Source organism: Gallinula chloropus (assembly GCF_964237585.1).
Source record: "Gallinula chloropus genome assembly, chromosome: 17".
NCBI classification, from domain to species: Eukaryota; Metazoa; Chordata; class Aves; order Gruiformes; family Rallidae; genus Gallinula; species Gallinula chloropus.
Window position 1 is genome coordinate 5,481,262 of NC_140102.1, and position 26,962 is coordinate 5,508,223.

General features: G+C 48.6%; 2 protein-coding genes across 5 annotated transcripts; one reads left to right on the plus strand and one right to left on the minus strand.

The window, feature by feature from the left end:
* Nucleotides 1-708: 708 nt before the first annotated feature.
* Nucleotides 709-13,116, plus strand: TMEM120B (transmembrane protein 120B; the record flags this gene model as incomplete). Of its 3 annotated transcripts, none has more annotated exons than XM_084271869.1 (12): nt 709-777; nt 4,177-4,295; nt 5,226-5,342; nt 6,054-6,113; nt 6,635-6,730; nt 7,727-7,816; nt 9,947-10,012; nt 10,863-10,924; nt 11,229-11,321; nt 11,688-11,752; nt 11,929-12,001; nt 12,914-13,116. In XM_084271869.1, 12 exons carry the CDS (start codon nt 709-711, stop codon nt 12,988-12,990), a joined length of 987 nt encoding a protein of 328 aa, XP_084127995.1. In that variant the 3' UTR covers nt 12,991-13,116. The 3 variants fall into 3 exon arrangements, with proteins under 3 accessions (XP_084127995.1, XP_084127993.1, XP_084127994.1); XM_084271867.1 differs by having other exon boundaries at nt 11,929-11,997; XM_084271868.1 differs by having other exon boundaries at nt 11,691-11,752; nt 11,929-11,997.
* A 2,222-nt stretch (nt 13,117-15,338) lies between these two features.
* RHOF (ras homolog family member F, filopodia associated) lies at nt 15,339-26,643 on the minus strand. 2 transcript variants are annotated; one of them, XM_084272228.1, is made up of 5 exons: nt 26,362-26,643; nt 26,142-26,229; nt 19,246-19,355; nt 18,355-18,489; nt 15,339-16,365 (listed from the first exon to the last, which is right to left on the minus strand). In XM_084272228.1, exons 1-5 carry the CDS (start codon nt 26,524-26,526, stop codon nt 16,201-16,203), a joined length of 663 nt encoding a protein of 220 aa, XP_084128354.1. In that variant the 5' UTR covers nt 26,527-26,643; the 3' UTR covers nt 15,339-16,200. The 2 variants fall into 2 exon arrangements, with proteins under 2 accessions (XP_084128354.1, XP_084128355.1); XM_084272229.1 differs by lacking the exon at nt 15,339-16,365 and adding an exon at nt 17,018-17,310.
* Between the last annotated feature and the right edge of the window lie 319 nt (nt 26,644-26,962).

Genomic DNA, 26,962 nt, shown 5'->3' on the forward strand with positions numbered 1-26,962 from the left:
GCCTATTTCCACCCATCAGCAACCAGCCCACATTCCAAGAGGCGCAGTACCGACCGTTCACAGCCGTAGCACCCCCGTACATCACACCCAGCCCCGGGCATTGCTCTCACCTCCTTGGAGCCCCTCGGAGCACTTGTACGGCCCAGAGGCTACCGGGTCCCGCTCCCAGTGTGCCATCCCTGCCGCCAAGCGGGTTATTAGTGTAATAAAAAGGATCGGGAATCGTCTCATAATTGTCTGATAGTGCCGACCCACTGCGCCCCGCCCCAGCCCAGCCCAGCCGTGGGGTCGCCTCAGAGGGCCGGACCCCCGCGGGGAGCGGCCCCACGTCTCCGCCGGCGACACGCGGAGGACTGGCGGGTTTTATTCCACCCCCAAAGCCCCAGGGAGAGCTTCAGGCTCCGCCACAACACGAAGGGACCCGGGAGAGGGGCGGGGAAATCCCCCGACACCACCGGCGCCTGGACCAAGGCGGGAAACCGCCCCCTGGCTGAGCCCTCGCCTCAGGCGAGCGGAGGGCGGGGGCGGGGCCTAGAGGGGCGGGACGGCGGGTGGCGCGCGCCGCCGCCAACGGCGCGGTGCCCAGCCCCGCGCGGTGACGTCAGGGGCGCACGTGGCTCCCCCCTCTCCCGCCCCCCGGCCCGGGTGCGGGTTCGCGGCAGAGCTCGCGCCGCCCCGGGGCGCGCCGCAGCGCGCGGCGCCCCCGCCATGAGGGCGCAGCTGGAGCGGTGCCGGGGCGAGTGGCGGGAGCTGGAGGAGGAGTTCCGGCAGCTCCAGGTGAGGCCGCGGGCGGCGTCGCGGTGCCTCGCCCGGCTTCGCCCTCGGCGCCGCGCCGCCCGGCATCGCGTCCGCTGCTTCTCTCCCCCTGCCCGACCCGGCCTTCCCCGGCTCGGCTTCGCGTCGCCTTGCGCTGCGCGGGGCGCCGGGCGACGCCGGGCTCGCCTCCGGGTCTCCCCCAACACCCCCATCCCTCCCGCAGCTTCCCTGCCGCAGGCCGGCAGGGAGCCCTTCGCCGGCAGAACGGAGTGCGCGCCCGCGGGAGGACCCCGCCGCTCTCCCAGGAGCAGCCTCGGCAAGCAGCTGCCGAGGGTGCGGGAAGGCTCCCCTGGCTGCGCTGCGCCCGGCGGAGCCGTGCGGGCGCGATGCCTTCCCCGCCCGCGGGCCCGGGCTGCGCGCACGAAGCTCAGCTCCGCGTGGCTTCGCGGTACCCCTGGGCCCCGGTACCGCCGTGCAGGTGCTACGCGCGGGCGGGACGTCCCCCAGCAAACCGTGACCGCGTCACCCCGCGATGCGCCCGAGCGTCGCGGGGTCCCGGTTCCCGCTGTTGGAACAAAGGTGGGAAAGGGCGACCCCGCGTTTTCCCGCACCCGTAGCGTGGCAAGAGGAGTGAGGTGGGTAACACCTGTGTGAGGTCATCGCCTGGCCGGAGTTCTGATTTCCTGCAGTGGGATGTGAAGGATGCCAGGGTATGAGGGGCTTCGGCGCCGTGTATCTGCCTCATAGGAGTGCGTTGAGGGGCAGCAGGAGCCCGGAGCGAGGGGCTGGGAGCTGTTGGTTCAGAAACCGTCCCCTTTGCATCACGCCTGGGTGCCTGCTTTACGTCTTTGAGCCAGTTTTAAACCACGGGTGGCTGTGCTGGCCCTGCGTGGTGCTTACACAGAGCTCTAGCTGAAGACATAAAGATGTGACTTCCAGATTTAGCTCGTCATCTTAATTAAAAGTCGGTTCAGGTTGTACGCTTGCTGGCAGAAGGAAAGGTGGTGGTTGAGTGTTGGAGGGGAGCACCAGCTGGTGTGGTTTTAGTGGTCGTTGTTTTGCTCTGTGTGCCAACTGTCCTCGCTCCATGTGCTGCTAAAGTCTGACCTAAACCACAGCAAAGTGTTAGTGAGCAATTCCTGCCTCAGTTTCCCCATCCATAAAGGCTTCTCAGTGGGGGTGGCTGCTGCTGGTGGCATGAGGTGTGGGCGGTTAGTACCCAGGGGTGGAAGGTTGGAGCAACATCTATTACCCAAGAGCTCCAGGGCTCATGAGTGGAGTTTGTATCTGAAGTGGCGTTGCAGGAGAGGGAATGCAGCGCTGTCGCAAGGCTGTGACTCTGCTCCAGCTCTGCAAGATGCTGGTGGTGCTTAAATGTGCTTTGGAGGAAGGCTCTGAGCTCCCAGGCCAGATCAAACCTTGGTGTGTGGAGTTAAAATCCCAACTGGTCAGTAAGAAAGTTCCTTGGATGTTGGTGTCAGCTCATGCTTGCGACTACCTGTGGCTTTGACCCGATGTACATCTGTAGTACCCTCCCCAGCACCTTTTTTAGCTTGCCTGAGTCGTCTCCAGCTGCAGACGCTAATCCAGGGCCGCAGGGGAGCTGCTGCTTGCCTTTGGAAGGAGTTCTCAGTTGGTGCTTTCCAAGGTGCTTTGGTCACCCCACTAAAAGTATCTCTTGTGCAATGCCAACAGGCAAAAAAATCGATACTTCTATAATTGTGCTGTAAGCTCAGGGTTGAGGGCTCCCCATGTGTGCGGGTTAAGCCCTGCGAAGTAATTAGTGCTGTGAGTGCAAAGGAAAACCGACCTCGTGGTGTGAAGGGGTCGCAGTGTGGGCCCAGCGTGTTGGGCGGCTGCCTGCCCTCAGCCAGCGCCATTTTTGTGAACCGGTGGCTCCAGCACTGTAGAAGTTACGAACTGGGGTGCAGAGACAGGCAGCTCTGCCATCTCCACCGAGAGCTCTTCCACTCAGAGCACAAGCTCTCCTCTCCCTGATGTCACAGGCCTTTGTTTTCTGCCGTGTGGCCTTTCCCACCCGGAGAGAACATGGCGGCCGGCCCTGCCCAGGCGTTCGGCCTGTGGGTTATAGGTGGTAATGTTGAGGCAGCGCTGAGCTCCTTGAGCTGCCCAGGGATCCCTTTTGCAAGCCATCGCCTCTCTTGGCGAATAAAGAGTAAATTTTATGTCAAAATGGTGCTGGTATTTAGAAGAACATTGTTATCCTGATGATTTTGGTTAGCAGTAGATGCTACCAACTCTCAACTCGCTGTTTGTGCTTCCAGTAAATACTTGAATGCAGTTTTTTGGTGAAGAGCTGCTTGCTCCCTTCAAACCAGCCTTTCCAAAGATGCTGTTGCGTGACATCCAGCGAAGCAGAACGAGTTACTGTGCAATCCTGTGAGCCCCGAAAGTCCTGCCCTTGCTAAGGCAAAGCCAAACCAATCCTGAAGCAATGAGTGCTGCCATGCCCAGACGTGGTTAGTTTGGTTGATGGCTTTAAATTTGGATACCAGAGCTTGTTTTGTGTTGCTCCTGTAAATAATGAACAGCTACCAGCCAGGTCCTGACTAGGAAGAGAGCACAGCTTTGCTTTGTCTTTTCTGGTTGCTGATGTGCCTGTAGATAAAGCAGCCTGCGAGAAGCTGTTTAACCCCCTTTGCTCTGTGCTAACTCTGCAAACTCTGTTTTCTGAACTGTTACAGATCTTAAAAGAAAAATTCCCCGGAGGGCATTGGTTGGTACCTGGTTAGCTCTTCCTGAGGCCTCCCTGCACTCCAGAGCGTGATGGGATCATTGCAAAGTGGGGAAGAAAGTGGAGCCTGTTTATGCCTGAGCAGAGGGAGGGGTGTGAGAGCAGGGACACCTCTCAGTGGGCTCGCAGTTTCATCCCCGTTATGGCTGTCAAACACTAATTGCAAGCTGCAATAAAGAAGTTCCCCTCAAGGAGCATCTGATGCCATCGGGAAGGGATGGGTTAAGCTCTTACACAGGTTTCATGGGGTGAGAAGCGGTGGCCAGGAGGAATCTCAGCCCCCCAGGCCAGGGTTTTGTGGTTTTCCCCTCTGGGTCTGACACCCTTTCTTTCCCCCCAGATTTAATCGTGCAATGAAATCAGAGTTCCTGCTCTGTGATTCAGCCTTGGCATCAGTAGAGGGTAGTTATGGAGTGGGATGAGAGCAAGTAGGACATGAGATAAGCAAGGAGAGGATGCTCTTGGTTTTGTAGGAACCTCATTGAGGTTTGTCTAAGTGGCGTTGAAACCACAGTGGTTCGACAGTGGCATCGCCCCTTCCTTGCTTGTTTGCGGGGGTGGCTGTTAAATCCCCCCAAAACAGGGCTTTGCTTGCTTCAGCAGTGAGGACCGAATGCAATGTGTAGAATGGCTTTTCCTACCAACCTTCTCCTCTTCTCCTGCAGGAAACGCACAAAGTTTACAGGCAGAAACTGGAGGAAGTTACCAGCTTGCAGACAGCCTGCAGCAGCTCCATACACCGGCAGAAGAAGATGCTGAGGGATCTGAAGCACAGCCTGCAACGGTAACCAGAGACCTGGAGGGTGGAGGAGGTGGGGATAGGATGTTTTTCCTTCCCAAAGCTCTGAAACATTTGGATTTGGGGGATTTTAATATGCAAACTCTCATGGTGGTGATATTGAGTCACCTCTGTTTATCACAGCCAGATAACATGTCTGTAACCCTGTAAGAGATGGAGTCCTGTAAAATAAGGAAGATCTCCCAGGGACCCTGTATGGGTTTGTATCCTGGCAGTAGGTCCCATACGGGGTAGAACTGTACAGCTTTTGGTCTGTGTGTTTTGCTAGGGGAACAAAGCTTTGCTTTGTATGCTGTGCTGGAAGACTGGCCTCAGTCCTTGAACCTGAAGGTGCAACTTCCTTCCAGGTGGATTTACCCAAGGGAACTGCTCAGCTGATCCCAAGGACCCACAAGCTCAATTCCTTGTCTGCCAGTCTGAAAGCACCACCTCCGTCTGCAGGGGTTGCTGATGCTGCTGAGCTCTGCTCTCTGGTTTATATTAATGGGTAAAGCTGTAGTTTGCCAGTAAATCATCAGCTGTGTGTTTTGTTACCTCCTGAAATATTTCATGCCTGAAGAGCTGCAGCCTCCCAAAGCGGGAAATCCCGCAAAAACAGAAAAAGCACAATATTCCCTAAGTGCTTCACTAGGGGAGAAATACAGGATCCTGTCCCTGAGCTGAGATGGAGAGGAGATGAAAAGCTGACTTAGAAACCAGCTGGTTGAGAAAACCTACCCTGGGATAAACCAGGCAGGGAAATAAAGTCACGGTAAACCAAACAGTGCTGCAGAAATCCAGGAGCAAAACACACGATGGCATCAAGTCCCAGAGTTAGCTCTTCAGCAGCGTGGAGTTTATCACAACCATGTTTTCCTTTAGGTAAAAAGGTGGCTAAAACGTCCATGGGAATATCTTGTTTCTCTGTTCCCACAGGTGCAAGTCCAGAGCCAGTCCTGAAGAATTTGCTGCCATTCAGGAGATCAGCACCCAGATCAAGGAGAGGCAGAATGCCTTCTTTGACATGGAAGCCTACTTGCCAAAGAAGAATGGGTATGTGCTGGCCTGGGAGGCGTGTGCCCCAGGAAGGCTGATTTTTATGGGGTGTTTTTAAGTGTTCACAGTGGTGTTGTTCCCAAAGGATACCGTGCATGTTGAAGAAATACACGTAGAACTGGATTAGTCAGAAATCTCTTGCTGAGCTGCTGTGTCAGTTGTATGCAGAACTCATTAGCTGGAAGGGTATGTAAATGCACCGTGTGCAGGCGGTTCAGGATTTCATGTTAATTAAAAGTAACCCTGCATTGGTGAGAGATCACACAGTTTGCTGTTTCACACTGATGGGTTATTCCCCCCCCCAACCAATGTTTTTATCCAACTCAAAATCTATACTTTGCCCTAAGTAGGGTTGCTCCCACAGACTCATTTCAGTTGTCAAGGGCTGTGTGACGCTGCAGCCCCTGGAAAGTTTCTGTGGGAAACTTCTGTTCCAGTTTCTCCCCGTTATTTCTGGGTTCAGTCGGTGCTGCATCTCACCCTTAGACTGTAGTGCAGAAAAGCCACCAGGAAAACAAAACTCTCTTAAGTTCTTGGGAACGCTGACCAATCTTTCCACATTGAGATCCTTTTCCATAGCAAATCTCTCCAGTTTGCTTTAATTAATACCTACAGCACATACACCATTCTCTTCAGCCCTGATCACATCCTGTGGTGCTCAGATAAAATGGATTTAACGTGGGTCCACTCTTGTTCTTTGTCTTCCAGCCTGTACTTAAATCTGGTGCTGGGAAATGTGAATGTAACTCTCCTGAGTAACCAAGCAAAGTAAGTGAGGCTCCTGCATGTCTGAATTTGGGTTTCCCTGGTAGGGACTGGAGTCCAAAGACTGGGATGTTTTATTTCTTGGATCTGATAAACAATGAACTGTGGAGGGTGGGCATGTCACACCGTGACACAGGCCAAGCTAATGCTTTGTGTAGCTCTGAGGGTTCTGTCTGTCACTTGCTTGTCAGACCTTCATTGTAAAGAGAGGAGGTGGCAATGAAAAATGATACTGTGACTTGTAGGCTCCAGAAATGGAGATTTATTTCTTTTTTCTGAAATCTTATCAAGCCAACTTCGAAACCAACTGTTACAGACTTAAGATGCTGTCTTGCCATGTAAGAGCCATGCAGCCTAAGGTGGACCCTGCAAGCGAAACACTTCCATCACCATCTGCTGTCAAAACCTTCTTGTCTCTGGGCTTGGTGTGTGTTTTTGTACTGGGTTGGAAAAAAAGTGAAGCCACATTCTGGTAAACCCCCCTCATGGGTGTCCGTAAGCAGCAGCTCTCTGTTCCCTTCCAGGTTTGCCTACAAGGACGAGTATGAGAAGTTCAAACTTTATCTGACGATCATCTTGTTACTTGGGGCTGTCACCTGCAGGTTTATTCTCCACTACAGGTAAGCTGTATTTTTACATTTAATCAGGTATTTTGAATAAAAATGTTCTGGGTTTGAACTAATCTTCTGTTAAAGAGATGGTGAGACAGGTTTGGGCAGCGTTGAGGTTTTGAGCACTTGGACAGCTTCTTGCACGTCTTCAACTCTGGCAGGACCTGTATTTTAGCTACTTGCTTTTCCTTGTTTAGCTTTTCTTGGGGTCTGTCACCAAGAGAAGTCTGACGTCGTGTTTCTTGATCTCTTGTTTGTCTGACATCATGCAATGCTTGAGAACAAGCAGTTGGTTTTGCTCTTGGCTTGTCCCAGGCAGAGATCGGTGTCATACTGCAGATCTGGGGTTGCAAAGGCAAAAAGAGAGGACTTGCATGAAATGGTCAGCCCTGAAACCGTTATCTTCAGGTTCTGATAACATGTCTGAGCACCAACAAACTTCCAATGTTCAGTTTTGCTTATAAAACAGGGAGGTGCTGGAGCTGGGCACTTCTGAATGTGCCAGCCACCCCCAAATTTGGCCATCCCAAATCCCCTTGGCTTTGGGGCTTTGCAAATAGCAACATCTTTGTCTCCTCTCCACCTCCCCAGAGTGTAATGCTCCTCTGCTCTTTTAGTTGATTGGATTTATATAGATCTCATGGAATCTCCTCATTGAATTAGCCTGGAAATGCCTCTAAATTGGATCATCCGCTGCTTCCATGGTGCTTTCTCTCCTTCAGAAGGAATTAATGTCCTCTGCATACCTGCTTATCAGCTTGAGATCTGCAGCATTGTATCATGGGGCTCTTCCCAGAGGAAAGGACTTGGATCCTGGCAGTGCTGCCAATGCGTATGGTTCTGCATGTGGATTAGAGGTGTTCAGGCTTCAAGTCCGTGGCCTCTTTTGGGCAGGTTTTAATTTGCCCAAGAGGAGAGAAGGGGGAAAAATAGGAATTGCTTGGATGTGTATAATTAATAGGTGCTTCTTTTTTTACTGTTTGGGTTTTTTTTTCTATTTCACAGGGTGACAGATGAAGTGTTTAACTTTCTGTTAGTGTGGTATTACTGCACGCTGACGATACGGGAAAGCATTCTCATTAGCAACGGATCAAGGTACCGTGCCACCTGCAAAACTGTTTAAAGCATGAAATGTCCTTAATTGAAAAACAAGTGATAAAAAGGGATTCAGCTTGGTGCTGGAGCCCAGCAAATCTGAGATGCTGATCCCTCTCTGCAGGGTCTGTTGTTTCTGTCCCCGTCCCTGGTCACTTCCAAAGGCAGATGTGGCTACCTGAGGTTTGGAGAGGAAGGTGAAAGTGAGGTTCCTGAAGTCCATAAGCTCTTGGTCTGAAGTGTTGGATGGTTTTGGTGGCTGTGGGTTGGTTGTAGATGTGGTCTAGGGTGTAAGTGTGTGTGCTTTTGGTACTGGCTCTGTGCCCTGTGGTCACTGTCACATCTCCTGAAGTGTCTGACTGGATTACAGTTGTGTCAAGGGAAAGTTGGCAGTTAGAGATAGTTGTATAAAGAGCTGAAAACAAAGAAATGCCCTGGGTGAAGTTAACTGAAAGATGATCCTTAGTCCAAGCCCTCGCTCCTTTACGGCTGGGTGGTGAGGTCCTGTTGGTGAATCACTCCTGGACTGTCCCTGGTCGGTCTGTGTTGAAGTTGCTCAGATTTGCACTTGTCTGTCTTGGAGTCCAGTGTGAGATGTCAGCAGTAACCTGATGGTCCACAGCATATCCCTGGCTGTGGAAGTGTGAAGTCACTTGCCTGAAGTCAGGAGAGAAACCTCTTGCTGAGCCTGGGCTGTCATCCACATCGCAGTGAGCTGGCGCTGCCTTGTGTTGGAGGTTACATGACTTTGGTTGGAACCACCCCAAATTACCCCATTGCATTGGTTTAGTTCCTAAAGCAGCATTGTCCCTGGGGCAGCTCTGCACTCCTTGGTGCTGCCTCACTTGGTGCAGTTTTCTGAGCTCTCTGCAGCGTTGATGTCTGAAAGAAACAGTCATCCCCTAGGATGGGCTGTCACGATCCACAACCAGACAAGACTAATTTGGCAGTGGTTAAACCCCCTTGTGTTCCAACCGATTTCAGATCGCATTGGGTGGCTGGGGGCGGCTGGGCTGAACCCCTGAGTGATGTCCAATTAGGTGTTTTATCATGACCAGGTCTTCACAATTCTCAGGAACAGAATTAAGACTCAAAATGGAGTCAAGGTTCAAGGCACTTTATTTGGCCCACAACAAACGTGCAAGAGAAGGGGGGGAAAGAAAGAGAAAAGAGTGGAAAAAAGAGACAGAGAGAGGAAAGAGGGAGAGAGAGAGATTGCAATATCTACCACCACGGATCTACTGGGTCCTGTCAGTCTGATGACCTCAGGTCTGATGGCAGAGCATTTTTCAATGTCTTCGGGTCCACTGAGGGGGAACATTCCCTTCTTGTCCCTTTATCTCCTGGTGTCCTCTTGTCTGCTCATGTCCTCTGATGTCTTTCCCCTTTCTGGATGGTGGAATGCTCTTTTTGTAGTCCTCCTTGGTATAGCCACACCTTCCACCTGGCTGTGGGAATGCTTCAGCGTGGATGGCTCCTGATGTGTGGACGGATCCTGATGTCTCTCCTGATAACTTTTGGGTGGAATGCGGAAGGAATGCTTGCTTGTCTTCAGGGTGGATGGCTCCTGATGTCTTCAGGGTGGTTCATTGCATAGTCATTAAGTCCTTGGCACAAGGCACTCTAAGCCTGACAGGTGGAATTCCCTTTGTCCCGGAATTCCCTTTGTCCCGTGGTGTTGTAGGAATGAGGTTTTATGGTGATAGAGATAGGAAAGAGGAGGGGAGAGAAGAAAGGGGGATATGGTTCTGTTGGTGACAGTTAAGGCATATTTCTAGTACCTTACACTGGCTTGGAAACATCCTTGTTTGCACAGCACAGGAGGGGAGAAGGGAAAAAACAAAGGGTGTGTGGGCTGGAACTTGAATGTTAGTCACCACGGTACCTCATGATGCAGGAACTGCTGCTGCTTCACACTGTGCTGGAGAGCTTGTGGGAGCACTGGAGATGTGCCCCGGTCCTCATCAGGTGTGGGTCCATGCCCCAGCTAAGCCGTGTCTCACATGACTTGAGCTGGGATGTGTAGTTTGTCCTTCCTCCTCCCCCAAGTCAGGATCAGTTTTTGTCAATAAAGCCAGACTTACTACACTAAAAATCCATGTTCTGATCTGCCACATCTCTTCTGTCCAGGATCAAAGGCTGGTGGGTGTCTCATCACTACGTTTCCACGTTCCTATCCGGAGTAATGTTAACATGGTGAGTCTGCTCTCAGGTGCTCGAGGTGATTCAGGGCAGTTTCGTGGTGTTTGCGTCATCTGAGCATTTAAATCTGCCGTGACCATGTGGTGAAGCATCAGACTTAGTATTTCCCTGACATTACAGATGTCTTCAGTGATAAGCTCAGTGCTGTGACTTTGTATTTACATTGCTGACTTAAAAGGAAAAAAGCAACCCAAAGCAGTTGTGCTGATAGGAGCAAAATTTCTCCAAGTCTCTGGATTCCTGTCTCTGTAACTAAGCAAACAAGCAGCACGGTGCTTTAGATGCAGCAAAATAAACCCCTTTGGTGCCTTCACTGAACCTGGAATATAAAGGCAAAAATGCAAGTTACCTTCTTGCAGGAGGGTGGTGTTGGTCAAACAACAGAGAGATATACCATGCGTACAGCCCCCTGCAACCTCTCTCAACTTTGACATGAAGCAATTAGTTAATAATTAAAAATGCTTTTAAATCAACAAGTGTTTCTGCTCCTGAGTCTGTAAGGGGGTGACCTGTGGCTTGAGCAGAAGGTCCCTGTCCTCTGTCTGTCCTCAGCTACCCTTAGGATGAGGAGCAAGCCTGTGGCTCCACTGCCTAGAGTCTGAGTGCAGACGCTGCTGAGCAGCTTTGATTGCCTCGAGAAAGCTGCAATAAGCAAATGGATAAGCAGGGGCAGCATTGGAGAGGGGGAACCCAACCAACAAGAGCAATTCCTACACCCCAGAGTCATGATGTGTGGCTGGAGCGGTCTGGTTCATTTGCTGATGGGATCTGGCTCGGTGGCAGAGGGGAAGGGCACAGCATCCTATGTTTTTCATCAAGTAGACCTCCTGTGCTTTGCTTGCAGGCCAGATGGACTCATGTATCGGATGTTTCGCAGTCAGTTTTTAGCATTTTCAATATTTCAGAGTGAGTATGTCTTGCCTTGCTTATTCATGGGATAAACCAGTTATGAAACACATCTTAGTGCTTAGAAGAATACGCTTCTGCTTGGTAGCTGCTGGCATATCAAACCATACACGTATAAACCATCCCATGCAAATATCCAGCATACAGCTACAGACCATAATTAAATGCTGTTGGATTTACTGTTATTAAAATAGGACAGGAATGGTTGGACTCGATGATCTTAAAGGTCTTTTCCAACCTTGTGATCCTGTTTATCATACTGCTTGGCAGCCGGTGCAGTGATGGTTCCTCTCTCCTTCTCCAGGCTGCGTGCAGTTCCTACAGTATTACTATCAGAGGGGCTGTCTTTACCGACTCCGTGCTCTGGGCGAGAGGAACCACTTGGACCTTACAGTAGGTGAGGCTCTTGGTACCGGGATTGCTGAGGCTTTGTGTGGATTTCAGATGCAGTGAGAGGCAGAGGGCTGCGTGAGCTCTGCGGAGCTGCCACCCCAGCCCTGCTGCCCGTGTCTGATGGCAGGAAGGAGGAGCAGAGGGCTCTGATCTCCAGCAGCTCAGAGAGGGTTAAGATGGATGTTTTCATTATCCCCATCTTCACCCTCCTCCCATTTACCCCACCTTCACATCTGTATTTTGAATTGGTTGGTTATTGAGGAGCAAGACGGGAATAGCCCTTATGGGGTGGTCTGGGTCTGGGGTGGTTGCAGCTCCAGCCCTGGCTCTTCTGTGCTCACCCTCTGCCCCTCCTGTTAATCCCTTCCAGAAGGATTTCAGTCCTGGATGTGGCGGGGGCTGACGTTTCTCCTTCCCTTCTTGTTCTTTGGGCATGTAAGTTGGGTCACCCCATCCTCCCTCTGGCACGGGACCTGGAAGGGTCTGTGCCGTGGATGCCACACCCTGAAATGGTGCTGTAGGTGGCACACACCCATAGCAAATGTTTCTGTGGGCTGGGGATTTTGCTAGTAATGTAATTGCCTTTTTGTTTTTTCCTCCTCCCTTTTCAGTTCTGGCAGCTGTATAATGCAATCACACTTTTTGGATTGTCGAGGCACAAGGAATGCAAAGAATGGCAGGTGGGTGTTGGCACCGAGCTGGGGAAGAGGGGGTGTTCTAACCACAGCCTTCGAGATACTTTGGTATCTGACCCCATTGAAGTATCTCGAGATGATGTGGCATGGAGCCCATACAAAAGAACTCAAAACACTTGGGAGTTGCTGTAGGGAAACTTGCACCCATGGGGGAGCACAGGAGCTGAAAGGCAGAGGGTGCTGGGGGAAGGACATACACATGGGTAGATAGCTCTCCATATTGTTCGTGCACACCGAGCAGTGGCTGTGGAGTTGCTGGTGGTTCTTTGTGTGATCCATGGGTTAAATGTACAAAAATATGATGACAAATAAAACTGATGGCAGTGAAGGACTTTAAACACACATTTCCCACTTCACTGCCCCACTTGTAGGGATCCTTCTAGTTATTTTCTGATTGCCGTCACTGGTCAAACACACCGATCCATTTCCCAGCTCTACAGTTACTCCCGTGGATCCAGATCAGGCCACATCACGTGTACAGTGGTGTGGATAGCCTGATGGTCTTTACTTTGGTCAGATCTTGCTGTAACTTGTGTGTTGGCCTTGTTTGGGAGGAACACACAGGAATTGTGCTGCTGCTCCTTGATGAACATGCTGGTACAGAATGTCAGTCCTTTTGTGTGGGCTCAGTGCTTTGATTTTACTGCCTGGTAGAGCCCAGCAGTGTTGACTATAAACTGTGTTGTCATATTAAAAAGTAGTTAATGCTACTGCAATGATCACGAGGCAAATACAGCCCTTGTTAACCCACACGGATGGATGCATGGTTCTGTATTTGGCTGTGATCTTCTCTCCTCAGATCTCCATGCTATGGATGTGCCAACTAAGCCCTACCAGAGCCTGCTTAAATGTGACTGGAGCAGTACCCTCACCTCTCACCTTTCTTGTCTCCTCCTCTCAGGTTTTTGTGTTGGCTTTCACGTTCCTGCTGCTCTTCCTTGGGAACTTCCTCACTACTCTCAAAGTGGTGCACACTAAGCTCCAGAAAAACAAAGACAAAATGAAGAAGCTGTGAATCCCCCTTCCCCAGCGTGTCAGATGCAGACACGGGCGCTGCTGTCCCTCTGTGCCCACAGCAGGCACTGGGTTTGGGACAGATCCTGCGATTAAACTGCAGCTGCACCAAGGATGGGCTTGGAAGGACTCACCCATCTATCTCCGTGTTTGGTGAAGGACACGGCCTCTGCCAGCAGAGACTCAGTATTAATGCAAGCATGGCTCTCCAGTCTGCAGTCCTGCTATTTATGTATATTTAATACAAACCATGTTTGCTTTATTATTATTTTTTAATGTATATAGAGCAGCATGCGCCTGCCCGGCCAAGTGCCAGCACTGGGAGAATGTGGAATCTACTGTAATTCCAGTTCTGGAATAATATTTAACACTTTTCAGTTTTATTATTTAATTTCTGGGTATTGGATCTGCAGAGGTTTACAAACACTCCAGCTTGATTGGGAATACAGACCGAATGCTGTTTTTAAAGGCATTTGCTTAAGGCATATTTTTCAGTGGCAATACTTACCTGTGTGTACTGTGAAAAGAAATAATTACCCATCTTTGTACCACACTGCTGCTATATACACCTCAAAAAAGCTATTTAAAGAAGAGAAAAATCCTCTTTTAAAAACAAAAAAGCAAGCAAAACCAGTTGTTAAGTGGCAGGGAAGTCTGCTAGCCCTTTTCCAGGGAGACCAGCTCATCTGTCCAGGCCTGGAGGAGACCTAAAATAAACCATTTGACATGCAGCTGCTTCAGCCCCTTTTTAATAACAACCCTTTTCCTTAAAATGGCCTCAGTCAGTGGCAATAAGGGCAGATTTGACACAGTTTCTGGTTTTGATATTTCTTATTTCAGTATTTTTCCTCCTAGTGCCATTCTGGAAAGAGGAGGCCGGGCTCAGCAGAAATACTAAATACTTCCTTTAGATGCTGCGCTTGTACCTATAATTAAAGAGAATGTAAACACTCCTTCAGGAGGATGGCAGGAGCCAGATATCTCCATTCTCTGTAACTCCTTGTGCTGCTTGAACTTCAAGTTCCTCATTCAAATAAGCTTGTTCTGGGTGCTGAAAGATCTGTGCCTCCTCGGGCCGGCTGCAGCGTTTTCAGCCGCCGTAGGCAGCATCTTTCCTAGTGGCAAAGGCTTCCCTGGAGCTAGTATGAAGCCTGAACTGGGCTCTGGCAGAATGTGATTTGGAAATGATGTCCTTCTCCCAGTAAGTGTGCTCATGAAGTGTGTGTATGTGTGTGTGTGTGTATATATATATATATATGCACTATGGACTTGGAAGGGATTCCTCAGTTCTGTTGCCGTGAGGTCAGCAAAGTTACAGTGTCACGGGCCTGGGGGCACAAACAATAAATTGCAATTTGTCTATTTTGAACAACTTTCACACTAGCTGGGTTGTAACTTCTGACTTTCACACACCCTGTGAAGATGGGGTTTGTTCTTTTCTCTTCCATAATTTTTTTTTAACCCTTTGACCTCTCCCTTTATGAAATGTAAATGGTTTTACTTTGTGAGCAGTGCTGGATCTGAGCAGTGGACCTGCTTCTCCAGCAGTGGGGAGCTGTGTACATGGTAACTGGAGTTCTGCAGCATGAGAAGCTCAGGTTAACAAGAAGGATTTCCGGGGTGGAGCTGAGGGTAAAACATGGTGATTTCCTGCACATTCTATTTCAGTTTCACTCTGGATATGGTTATGTGCAGCTCTGTGTCCTGTACTAAGAGATACCTTGTGGAGAAAGGAAGAGTAGTACAGTTCTTCCAGGTTTTTCAACAGGCAAAGGTGTGCACAAACTTGCAATTTATTTAAAAAAAAAAAAAATCCATTTGATGCTCATGGAGGAGGAAGGTGGGGGGGAAGTAAGAGATCAAGGAACAAGATCTCTTCACCCTGCAAATATAATAATGATAATTTGCTCCAAAACAGAGGTTTCCACCAGCTGGGCAGAGGATGAAGCTGCCTGAAAGCCACCTGATGTAGTCAGCTGGCTCTGTGCAACCTCAGTCCACAGACTCCTGGCATGCAGCACCAAAGCCCTTTGGTGACAGGTTATGTTTTGTTACCATAGCACAAGTCCTGCGTGTTCTCTGGTAGGATGGGCTGCAGTTTGCCTCTTATGGGAAGTTTTCAGCAACACCTGTACTACAGCCATCTCCTTTCCCCCTGCCAGGTTTGGTTTATACCCTGGCTACAAACCATTGCTCCCAAAAATCTCAGATCTCACTGCAAGGGACGTGCAAAAGAACTAGGAGACTTGAGGCACAGGTAGGAGGCTGTGTGGTGGGAGCATCCCTTGTTAGACAGACCACTGACACCTTCATCACAAAAAGGAAGATTTTAATTTACAGTAGGAGAGATTATTTCATCAGAGGTTAAGAACCTCCCCTAGCATGCACCAATATCTGCACTGATCATGTATTAAATAAGCTGTATAAGTTTACAGTAAAGTTTTATCTTACATGTAGTTGCTGCTTGGAGTACTTCTAACCTTGGTGCTGTAAATTAAACATTTTCCATGATGCTCCATTTCTGAACTGGACCAACCAACATATTTCCATTGGTAAATACCACTTTCTATTACAGCATCAGGCCCTGCAAGGAGAACTCTAAAGGTAATAGCACTGCAAAGTTGGCCACAGATCGAGTAGTTGTAGATGCTCATCTGTTCTCAGAGGGCAGCTTGAGGTTAACTCATACCACTGCCACCAAGTGAAGTATTGAAAATGTTAAGACAGAACTTCATTTCTGTCTCTTCAGAGGTGCCTGATAAGCTGCTCTAATGTAGCTTCTAAAAACTGCAGCTTTTCTGCTTGGAAGAGACAGTGGATTGTAGCTGTAACGATGCCACAATTACTTTGCAGAGTCAGAAAACCAGTACAGTAGCAGCTGCTGTTCATTGCCATTTAAATAGTGAGTCCAAGACCTGAGGGCTGGGTGGTTACAGTTAGGAGCAAAAGCCAGATGGACAAAGGCACACAACAAGGGTTAACCTTGATCAAGAGCTTGGAAACCTGTGTGAAAACAGCGCAACGAAAGTGCAAAAAACACTGAATTAAAATTTTAAAATAAAACCTGTTCCAGGAATATAAACATGTGATGAAAAGAAAAAGGTCTTTAAAGTTCTACTGCTTTTAAAATCTGAGTGGCTTGGCTCTCATGCAGTTTCTCTCTCACAGTCCAGATCATAGCACTGAGCATACTCTCTGTTTCTTCTGGCGCTTGGCTTTTTTCATGGCGGTCAGGGCGATGGTCGTGGCTTCTTTAAAAACATTTTCTATGTTCTCACGACACTTTGCTGAGCATTCCAGATAAATTTCTGCATTAATCTCCTGACAAGCTGCTTCACCCTGGGGAGAAGAAAAGGTAAGGGAAGATGTAAAGCCTGTGTATGACTAAGGGAAGGCGAGATGGGAAAGAAAGGGAGTTATTTTGTGTGCCTTTGTATCGCAAGGTCAGGAAGAAAGAAGCTGCCTCCAAGTATAGTGTTGGACTGTAAGTGGCACTGGTAATAAACTGAGGTACTGTTAAGTAAATTAGGGTTTGGGGGTTTGTCCCTGTGTTGATCTGGAGCCTGGCTTTAACAGTTCAGTGCATTAGACTCTAACATGCAGACTGCTGAGAGGGTACAAACAGTATTAAATTTGTTTAAGAATACCACTGAGGATGATACTCAAAGTGAGGGTAAGATGCCTACATGGTGTTATTTTTTCAGGCCTGGGCTTAAGCGTTACGTGATGTCACTTTTAGTAGCAAATGTCACATGCAAGAGCAGAATCTGGACTGATGCCTCACATTGTTTTGCCGGTGCACATGCAAGAACCCTGACTTTTGTCTCAGGGGCTCAGCCAAAAGCCTCCTATACACCAAGGGGTGCCTGTGCTTCTTGTCCTCCCCCAAACACATGCAATGGGAACAGGCTAGAATCTGGAGGATGCACATGCAATCCTGGCTGCATGAAATCACTACAGACACAACACAGTGATTTCTTACTTTGCTTGTGATCCTTTTATTGTCATTGCAGAGTCAGCCCCCAGTTTTGAATGGTGAGCCTTGAGTGGGAATCCCAGGTCTGCATCCCAGAGCTCACAAACTCTGCATTTATTCATTATAAGCCCAGGGAGTGGTGTCACTCGGGCTTCTATAGGGGGATTTTTCTCCAGCATATTTAAGTGAAGCTTGTCTCCTTCCAGTTGTTTGCAAGCTGCAGTGCTGGCAGATACTGTTCAGCTCCTCTGTGCCTGGCATTGGAAGCATCGCGTCGCATGACCCGAGATGCCATCAGCTGTAAAAGACTGAGGTAGCGTATATTTAAGGGGGGAAAAACCAAGTGGGAGGGCTCACATAGGAGATGAGGTTGGTACATCAATGTGTGCCCTGGACTTTATTGCATGAGGCCTCAGCAGACTCCCCTAAAGTGTTTGTTGCAGTTTCTTCTCATGCTGTTTAGAAAAAGAAGTGATTCATTTGAGGTCTTTGTGCACTTAACCTTGTCCCCTGGATTTGTGTCTTGGTTTGAAAGCGGCTGTTCTTGCTCTGAGATGAGAGAAGGGTGGCTTTGTAGTTTAAAGAAAACAGAAAGGGGGAGACCAGAGCAGAAAGGTCTGGTGTGACATGGGACAAGCTGTTCCACCACTTACTGCTTCTCCTGCACCTAGGACAGTTACGCTGGTCTTGTAACACTACTTGTAAATCTTCCTGCTTTGTAACAATTAAATTAGAAACATTTGGTAATAAGTAGATTTTTTTTTTAAGATCACTAGAGACTTAAAAGGAAAGTCTGTTGTGTTAGAGAAGCCTGGCAGATGGTTCTGCTATTGTCCTTGAAAGGATTTATTTTTAAACAGGGCTTGCAAAACACATTTTTTCCAGAACATCAGTACTTTTAATCCTGTAACATGTACCCTAGTACCCCCAGTCTTTCTCACAATCCTGATCAAAGAACTAGTGATGAGAGCAATGTATCCCAATAAAAATTATGAAGGGAGTCCAACAAACTTGTCGAGGCTTACAAATCTGTAACAGGAATTACCCAGCTGTGCAAGGAAACAATGAGATATAATGAGCCTACAAGGCATAGCCAGTCTAGTAGTGTCCTTTCAGACACCTATGCAAAATGCTCTTCAAATTTCTCTTTACTTTGGTACCAAAAATGGGTGGTGATTTGACCACTTCCAAAAAGGACTTGGCAAAACACTTGCTACTGCTGACCATGGATGGACACTGTGATCACTGAATTTTGGAGTATCTGACTGTGCTTGTGAGCAACGATGCCATTGAACTAAGTGTGATTTATCTCTTGCAAAAGAGGGCACTGCTTTAAATGCTCTTGTACTTACCTGGTTGTAAGTAATGGGCTCCTGCTTAGAAGCCCTGAGCTTGCGTAACAGTTCTTTGTCCTTCCGCAGGTCTGTCTTGCAGCCGATCAGGACAAGCGGGACCCCTCGGCAGAAGTGATTCACTTCAGGATACCACTGGTGGTAGAAAATCAAAACTTTTACAACTGGCTTCCCCCTCAACCCCCCACCCCTCCAGAATCAAAACAACAAATCCAAGGAACAGAACTGGCATTTAATATATGCTGCAAACTCAGAGTTTTGCAAGTTGTTAATACAGTGGCAGCAGCCCAACGTGCACCATTTACATTACAGAAAACTTGAAAGTCCTACCCAAAGTCAGCTGCTTTATAAAAACATAGGTAGCATCTGTCACTGTGCCAAAGCATGCACTTGATAGCTGTTTAAATTCAGAAGGGCTCCTCCAAAGTCATATTTAAGAGTAGAATTTGGACCAAATCTTGCTTTGTTTTGCTGGTGCTATGTACAGGGAGGCCAGCTTCTCCTCTGGAGCATTACAGAAACCCTGGTGCAGACAAGTGGTTGCAAACATCTCTCTCCAGAAGTTAAACGTGCGTGTGATAGAAGCAGACTTGAATCTAAAATGGTTGTGTGACAAGGGTACAGATGAAGCAGTGATTTCACTGCTGGTGTTTGATCTTTTTAGTGTGCTGTAGAGCCAGCCCTGGTTCTCAGCACTTAGGAGCTGGAGAGAGGTGAGCTCCAGGTGTAAGGTCAGTGACCTGCAGCTCTGTGCGTGATGAGTGATCTGTGCATCTACACACCCGGGGTACAGGACACTAAAAGCATCGGCTCTTTTAATCTGACATCTCCTCATATATCAGGTGTATGCAACTCGTTTAAAAGGTTGAAGCAATTACCAAAGCCTCTTACCTTAGCTGCTACGTTCTCATAGCTAGTGGGGTTCATGACATCGTAACAAATTAACACAACGTTTGTGTTCTGGTAAGAAAGCGGTCGCAGCCGGTCGTAGTCCTCCTGCCCTGAAACACAGAGAATGATTTGCATAAAGGAAATCTCTGCCCTTAACAAGCAGCACGATGGGAACATCTAAGAAGACATACCTGAGGTCAACAACATCGGCACTGTAATTGCACAGACCACAAGTTTTCCGTATTTGTAAAATTCCTTCCTTTGAATGCAGAGGATTGCTCTTCACTGACAAAACTGATGCTTCAGAACACAAAACGTATCCTTGGAACCTTTTAATCAAAAGCCTGCCTTGTCCAAGCGCTAAGTACCTGGAAACTGCTCTAATCACCGATGGCCCAAGTTGCTGTTCACAAACAAAATCAGCAAGAGGAATCTGATGGTTATCGACTAAAGCATTTGCAACTTGGCAGCGGCTCCTTCTCCCAAATACATTTGCACGTGTGATGCTGTGAAGAGAACCACCCTAATTGCTAGATGCAAATGCTGAAGTTAAAATCTCAGTGGCAAACTCGTTTTACCCAGCCCAGGGAGCTGAGAGGAAGCACCGGTGCCTTTAGCACTGCTGCTCGCTGGAGCAGCCCGCACGTGATTTTTTACAAGACAGACTGCAACATGAGCCAGGCTTAACTGGTCTTTGAAGCAGGACTACACAGCAGACTTTAGGGATGCTGCAGAGTTCTGGAAGAGCTGGGGGATTTGTCATACTTCTGCTTAGGGATGTTCTAGCACGTGATCTGACAAGAGGAAGCTGATTTGCTTCAGACCTGCAGCCTTCCCCTTGCTGCAGACAAGGCTTAGCAGTGATCACCGTGCTGGGGTCTGAAGGTGTCTTGCTTCAAGAGGTTAAGTTCAAGCAGGCAGTGATCACCAGGTAGAGCTGGCACTGCAGGGGAAAAAAAACCCCAACTTTTTGATTTGAGACTTTTTTTCTGGAGGATTTATAAGGAAGAAACTGTGATTTAAGCAGTCTGTAGAAGATTGATTTGCCACCTGAATGCTGCCCCTGGGATCAGGTACATCTCTGAGATGCACCAAACTTCCCAAACAAGAACTGGGAATGCCATTGCTTCCCACAATCCCCACAACGTACCAGAAACTGCCCTGCAGGGAAGTTACACATCTCAAACCTTTTGCTGGTATTTCCAGTGAAGGGATGCTGAACACTTCAGCGTGCCCCAACTTTATACCAACTCTTCCTGCCCTGGTACCTGTCTCAGTCCCGAGTCACATACTCATCACCCCAGACACCACACTTATCTCCAGCAGCAGTCCAGAGAACTGCAGACACCAGAAAGCCCAGTAATTCTGCAATACTTCACTCCCATAATGGAAACTGTGGATTGAGAGACAGGCTGGTACAAAGCACTCCCTACTGGATAAGCCATTATCCACGTTGCCTGAGATGCCTGTAAAGCAGGAATCTGAAGTTTGGACCGCTCTCTGTGTTTGAGCTCCTGCAAGAGCAGCATGCTCTGTGGGCAAGGTGCCAAACAAAGGAGGACTGATCCCTCAATGTTTAATCCAGAAATAATAGCCAATTGACAAAATCATGCGTGTTGTATAAACATTGGGAGCAAAGACCGTACTGTTCAGCCCTTCTTGTTCTCCAAAATCCACCTACTTGTTTGCAACCCATTTACCATTTTGTTGCTGAGGTAATCCTCTAAATGCATTGAACACATCAGGTGCCAAACGGTTTTTGTCCTTCTAACTTCCTCCAGTGTTACGTGCTGTGTATAATTTTTCCTGTTGAAGTTCAAGTCTCTGAGCCTCTCTACCACTGTAGTTTGTAAAATCAAAGTGCTGGCAATTTGTGAGGCAGACAGCACCGTGCCCTTAGAAGAAACACATTGGTTTGCTAGACACAGAACATACAGCTAAAAATCACACTCTCTTGTATGGGTTTGCATCATCCTTAGTGCTGTGACACAAACATGTTGTACTGCATGTCAAAAGCTATACCTGTGTGCCACTAGACAGCACCTTTGTCTTCGAAAGCAGCTGTGCAGTTATGTTTTTTTAAGCAAGTTGAGCAAGTACATGTATGAGAAAATGCTGCTGTGTAAAACCCAGCTCCCTGCATATTTGGAATTTCAGATACAAAATGCAGAACAAGGTGTAACGTGAGACCACGGGTGTAAAGTTAGATGGTAATTGCTTGACCCTCAATATGGTCAGATGATTGCAGTGCTCACTTGGGAGGAGAGGAAGCTGTTCTTTAAGAGCTCAGCTGCAGTTTTCCAGTTGCCAAGGATGTAACAGGTCCCAGATCAAGCTTTTAAGTATCTAAACATCGACATCCCTTTCACCGCCTGTCCTTAAGTGCTGCTGATGAAATGCAAGAATGGGCCTGGGAGACTTTTTCTCTGCAACACTGTTCAGTCTGTGGTTAGAGCTAATTTGGCACAGATTTAGGTCTTCTAGTGTAAGAGTTTTAAAACAAAGGAACAGGGCTACCCTAAGCAGTAGCTGAGTGTACATTCAAAGCCTCTGAGTGTGCTTCCTCAAGCACAGGTAGCAGTTTTCTTTCCCCAGTTAACAAAAAGCACGCTGTGGAAGAATCAGTCAAATGTGCTCACACAGAGGCATGTGCCTGGGACTCTGCCTTCCCCAGTTCACTGCAGCATCAGAGACCCTGCTTGTTCATTTCAAGAGGAAAAAACACCCCACTTTCCAGATGAATTCACCCAGAATTTGTTAATTCTTTGCAACGATCACACTCCTTAACCTGCATCACTGCAGTCAGGCTGGAACCTCGGGTGATGGCTGAGGGTGAATGGGGAAAACAAAACCACAGGGTCCAGTCTCACATGCACATTCACCTGTGTCTGCTTTTCCTCATCCCTTTGCCTGCTCTTCCTCACCCCTTTGCCAATGCACCACCAGCCTGCCAGCCTGTGCCATCACTCAGTCCATAAAGGTGCTCAGCAACCACCACTGCTGTCTGGAGATGGTGAAAGATAGCATCCAGACTTGCCAACCTAGAAGCCTATCAGTACATGCAGCATACACATACAGCAAGGCTGTCCATCACCAGGAAGAGTGTCATATCCTGCACCCAGACCAGACCAGCCCACCACTTCCTCCACCCGTCCCCATGTTGGCTGTTACTACTCCACAGTCACATTTTGGGATCGACATGAAACCGCAGGGTGAGGAGCGCTCACACACAGAGGGAAATGCACCCAGTTGCACTTAATTTCTTACTTTGCAGGCTCCACAGGAATGCCATGGTTATTAGCTAAGCAGCTATGGGTTTTCACTACTTAATTTAGAAAAAAAAACGGGGAGACAGACTTTCTTCTTGTCAGGAATGAAGCTCGTTGAAGAGGACACCTCACTTGAAAATTTGGGGGTTGTGTCTTTCTCAGGCACTCCCTTTCCAAGTTATGACAAAATGACTGTTGCATACACCAGTGTTTAAAACTTAAGGCCTCAGAGAGCCATGCATCTGTCATTACAGACCTGAAAAACCCCGCTGAGAGGCTTTGCATGTGCTTCCTGCCAGTCAGAGTGAGCACCCACAATGATGAGGCATTACTTCCTCCCAGCCTAACAGAGCTCTTTTCTTTAGCCTGAGAAAGCTCTGCACCAAAACCAGAAACTGGACCTTGGGTCTGAGCTGCAGCTAAAGCATCTCTCAGAGTTAATTTACCTCTCAATGCCTTTGCCTCTCCTGAGCACAGACAGAAATGGGAAACTTTTAATAGACTGAGGAGCTGCAGAGCCTGCTTGCACACAGTGATGTTACAAAGCCTCTACGCATTGCGTATGTATACCACCAACTTCCTGCAACAGCAAGAGGTGTCTCTGATGAGGAAGATACAGTAGCACAGTACAACATTTGCACCAAAATAAAAGAAATTATTCTAGCATATTTTAGACTAACTTGTTAGCTTAATTTGTTACCAAAATTCTTGTCAGGAAAAAAATTACTTTTTATAGTGTACAACTTTGATTGGTGGGCACTTTGTGTCCTTCTCCTTCAGTAAGTAGGACAAGCTGCACACAGGATGTGAGGATACAAAGAATCCTTCGAACTTTAACCAGCCCACTAAGCTGAACTTCTCCTTTCCCTTCTCATGACGCTGAAGTACCTGCAGCTACCCTTAAGTGCTGGTCTTGGCAAGAGACTAAAAATACCCAAGTCCTTTCTGCAGTGGGTGCATCATGAAGATCCAGTGACACTTTTTAGAAGAACTGCTTTGCCTTCTCTATGTTGCTGCCCTTAGCTGAAGTCCTGCACCTCAGAAATGGTTTTATATCCTTTTGATCCTGTTTAAATGATTTTATGATTTGAACAATTTGGGAACCTTTCAGACTGAGGGTCAAAATAAGTGTGAAGCTGTCTCAGGATTTTAAAGAAGAGCAAGGCCAACTCAATTCAGTGAGTCGGAAGACAATTCATAAAATATGGCCAATATGCTGCAGTTAAACCCTTGTACTTCCAGCAGTAAGCTGTATGTTCAGACTCCTCTTTAAACTGCAATTGCTGCTGTACACCCACCTGGCATCATCATCACCCAGCTGAGTGATGAATTTAATGTGATGCTGCATCATGATACAACAGAAGCAACTCAACACAGTGAAACACTGATTCCAAAACTGTACCTCCCATGCTGCAGCCACGTGGCAGACCAACGAGAGGTCTTGGCTCCCAAACTGGATGCTCCCCTTGATCTTCTCTTACTGCACTGAACATAGAGGGCAGGACACAACTCCTGGTCCTAGTCTAACCCTTAAATTGGTTTTGTATTATTAAAAACAAGATGGGATTACAATGTGCACTCAATTGCGTTCTTCCTCTAGCATAACTTCCAGTTTCAGAAAGAGGATGAAAAGCTGCTTTAAGTACAGAGTATGATAGATTTGTAACATAAAGCTATGTAAGTAGCTCTGAAAGAGAACTAAAACTCAAGTCCTTCCCCCTCCCAAGCAGACACCTTAACCAAGGTGGCAATGTCCCTCCTTCACACCCGATAATCTTGATGTGTCTCATGCAAAGCAAAAGAAACTTGACAGGGAGGAGACAACTGCCAGCAGCCTCCAGCAACACATAGTGCCCTGGTGGCTGTGACATGGTTTTGGGAGGTACAACACATTGGGTTTCGAGGTTTCGAGAGGAGAGATGGAAAGTGATTGCTCTTTCATTGCAAACAATGGCATCTCCACTTCCCAAAGTCTTGTGAGACACAAAATATGCCCCGCTCTGTCCTTCAGTGGGGCAGTGCTTTGGTCCAAAGCAGTACTTACAGCTGTGAACTAAACGGGGAAGGGTAGATAGACACTCTCTGCTGAAGTTACACGCCTTAACAAGCAAACAGGGTAAGACAAGCCACCAGCACCAGACTCAGCAAGCACTTGCCAGGCTGCTGGCAGCTGCAGGTCTTGCACAGAGGTGAACTCCTGGCATGACGCAAGGAGCTGGGCACTTATGTCAGGCTTGCAAGAGTTTAATGCTGCAATACTGAACTTCCTACCTACTGCCCCTTCTGGATCCAGCCCATGTTCCTTAAAGCCTGGAAGAAACTGCAAAGGCAAATGCTGGGAGCTGCAGCACGATGATCTGAAATGAAAGCTGCCCTGTATGACAGGCAAAAATTCCACACCGACAGCAAACAAACACAGAAACTTGTTAGGTTTCCTGTGACAAGTTCTTTGTGCCAACATGCTGCATTCAGGAAAACCCCCTTGGTTGCTCATACGAGATCTCAGCCCTTCTCTTTTCCTTTAAGACTTCAACACAAAAGCCTTGGTGTCATCCAAATAGCTGGACTCAAGCACAGTAACATCGACTCAGAAAGATACACTGGCAGACTGGGTACTCAGGATCTTGCTATACTGCAGTACAGACTAGCAGTAAAATTTGCTTTTAGATTAAAAACCTTTACAATTATCCAGATATCATGTACTGTATGCAACCAGGTAAATGTGGTTTACTACTATTAAAAAACGAATATAGACTGCATTTAGTTCTTGTCTTGGTGTAAATTTGGAGCAACTCCACAGGCCTGAACTGAAATAGAGGATTTACACTGAGCTGAAATGGAGCACATGTCAATTTTAGGGTTTGTTTAGGGATGCAGCTGGATAACAGAGCCTAGGAACTTAGAATAAAACTGAACATAAACCATTTCACAAGTTCCTGAAATGAACCCGAACAAACTACCAGCATTAACTTTTATTGCTACGGGCTTTTTATTTTAAACACAAACCACCAGCCTTTTCCTCCTTCACTATTTGATCACACATGGCAGGAGATTAAAATATTTTTGGGGTTGACTGCATTACGCTTTGCAGCTGGGAGCTGGGGTTTAATACCTTCAGATATGTTTGCTATTTTATGTGATTTTCTTAACCAACTGGGTTGTTAAGATAATGAACAACTCCAGAGCTACAACTGCCATTAGACAAGCAACCTTTTCTTTCTCTCCTTTTTCTGGCGGGCACATTTACACATGCAAAAGGTAACGGTTGTTGTTTTCTTTGTACTTTAACCTCTAACGGTCTTAGATGTGATATCACGATAAAATTATGCAAGCAGGCTAGGAGAAAAGCAGCTTGAAAATACGTCCAGCTTCACAGTCCTCTAGTATCTGCCTGGTTCAAGTTGACACAGCAAAAGCTGCGGCAGCAGCAGTACGGGTGCGTTCAAAGGAACAACATTTTACACCGGTAAACGCAGTTTCTGCTTATTTCTCCGAAATTACGAAAGCCCAGGGGCTGGGTTTGGGTTGGGGCCCGGGCCGGTGTCCCAGCGTGGCACCATCCCAGCGGCCTCGTTCAGTTCTGGGAGTGGGAAAACTCCCGAGTGCGAAAGGAAAACCCACCCTTACCTGCGGTATCGTACAAATTCAGGGTGACCTCCTTTTTGCCCACCTTAACGCTGGTAGTATACTTCTCGAAGACGGACGGGGCATATTGCTGCAAAGGGAGGAGAAAGCGGTTCTAGCTGGGACAGGCAGCTCGCAGACGGCCCCGGCCGCTCTGCCGGGCGCTCCCCAGCCCCTTCGCGTCCCGGCAAGGCCGTGGCCGGCGGCGGGATATCCCGCTCACCTCGGGGAAGGAGCCCTTGGCGTACACCATCAGCAGCGACGTCTTCCCGCAGCCGCCGTCTCCCACGATCACGACCTTCACCTCCTTCTTGCCCGACGGGGCGGTCTCGCTGCTGCTGGAACCCCCCGCCGAGCCCTCGGGCATGGTCCCATTAGCCGCCTCCATGGAGCGGAGCCGGGCCGGGTAGGGCGCAGCGCCGCCGGGACGCGGATCCCACCCGCCCACGCCACCACCGCGCTCTGGGCGCCCCAGGGCGGGCAGGCACCGCCGCGCCCTTCCGAGGATTGGCCGCGTCGCGGGCGCCGGCGCCTCAGGTACCTCAGGGCCCCGCCTGGGGCCGCGCCGCCGCCTCAGCCCGCGTAACGCCCCGGCCGGCGGGGGCGGCCTCTTAGCAAAACCCCAACCCCCTCGGCGGTTTGGAGCACCAGAGGTGGCAGCTCCTCATGGGTGCGTGGCTGCCCTGGGTCACCCCTGGGGCCCAGCGTTGAGGGGACTCTGGCGCCTGTGGGCTCTTCAGTACCCATCAGGCCTCCTCCCGCCAAAACCTGTGGGGGCTGCTCACCCCCCTCCTCCCGGTAAGCCTCTAAGGCTTGGGCCCTGT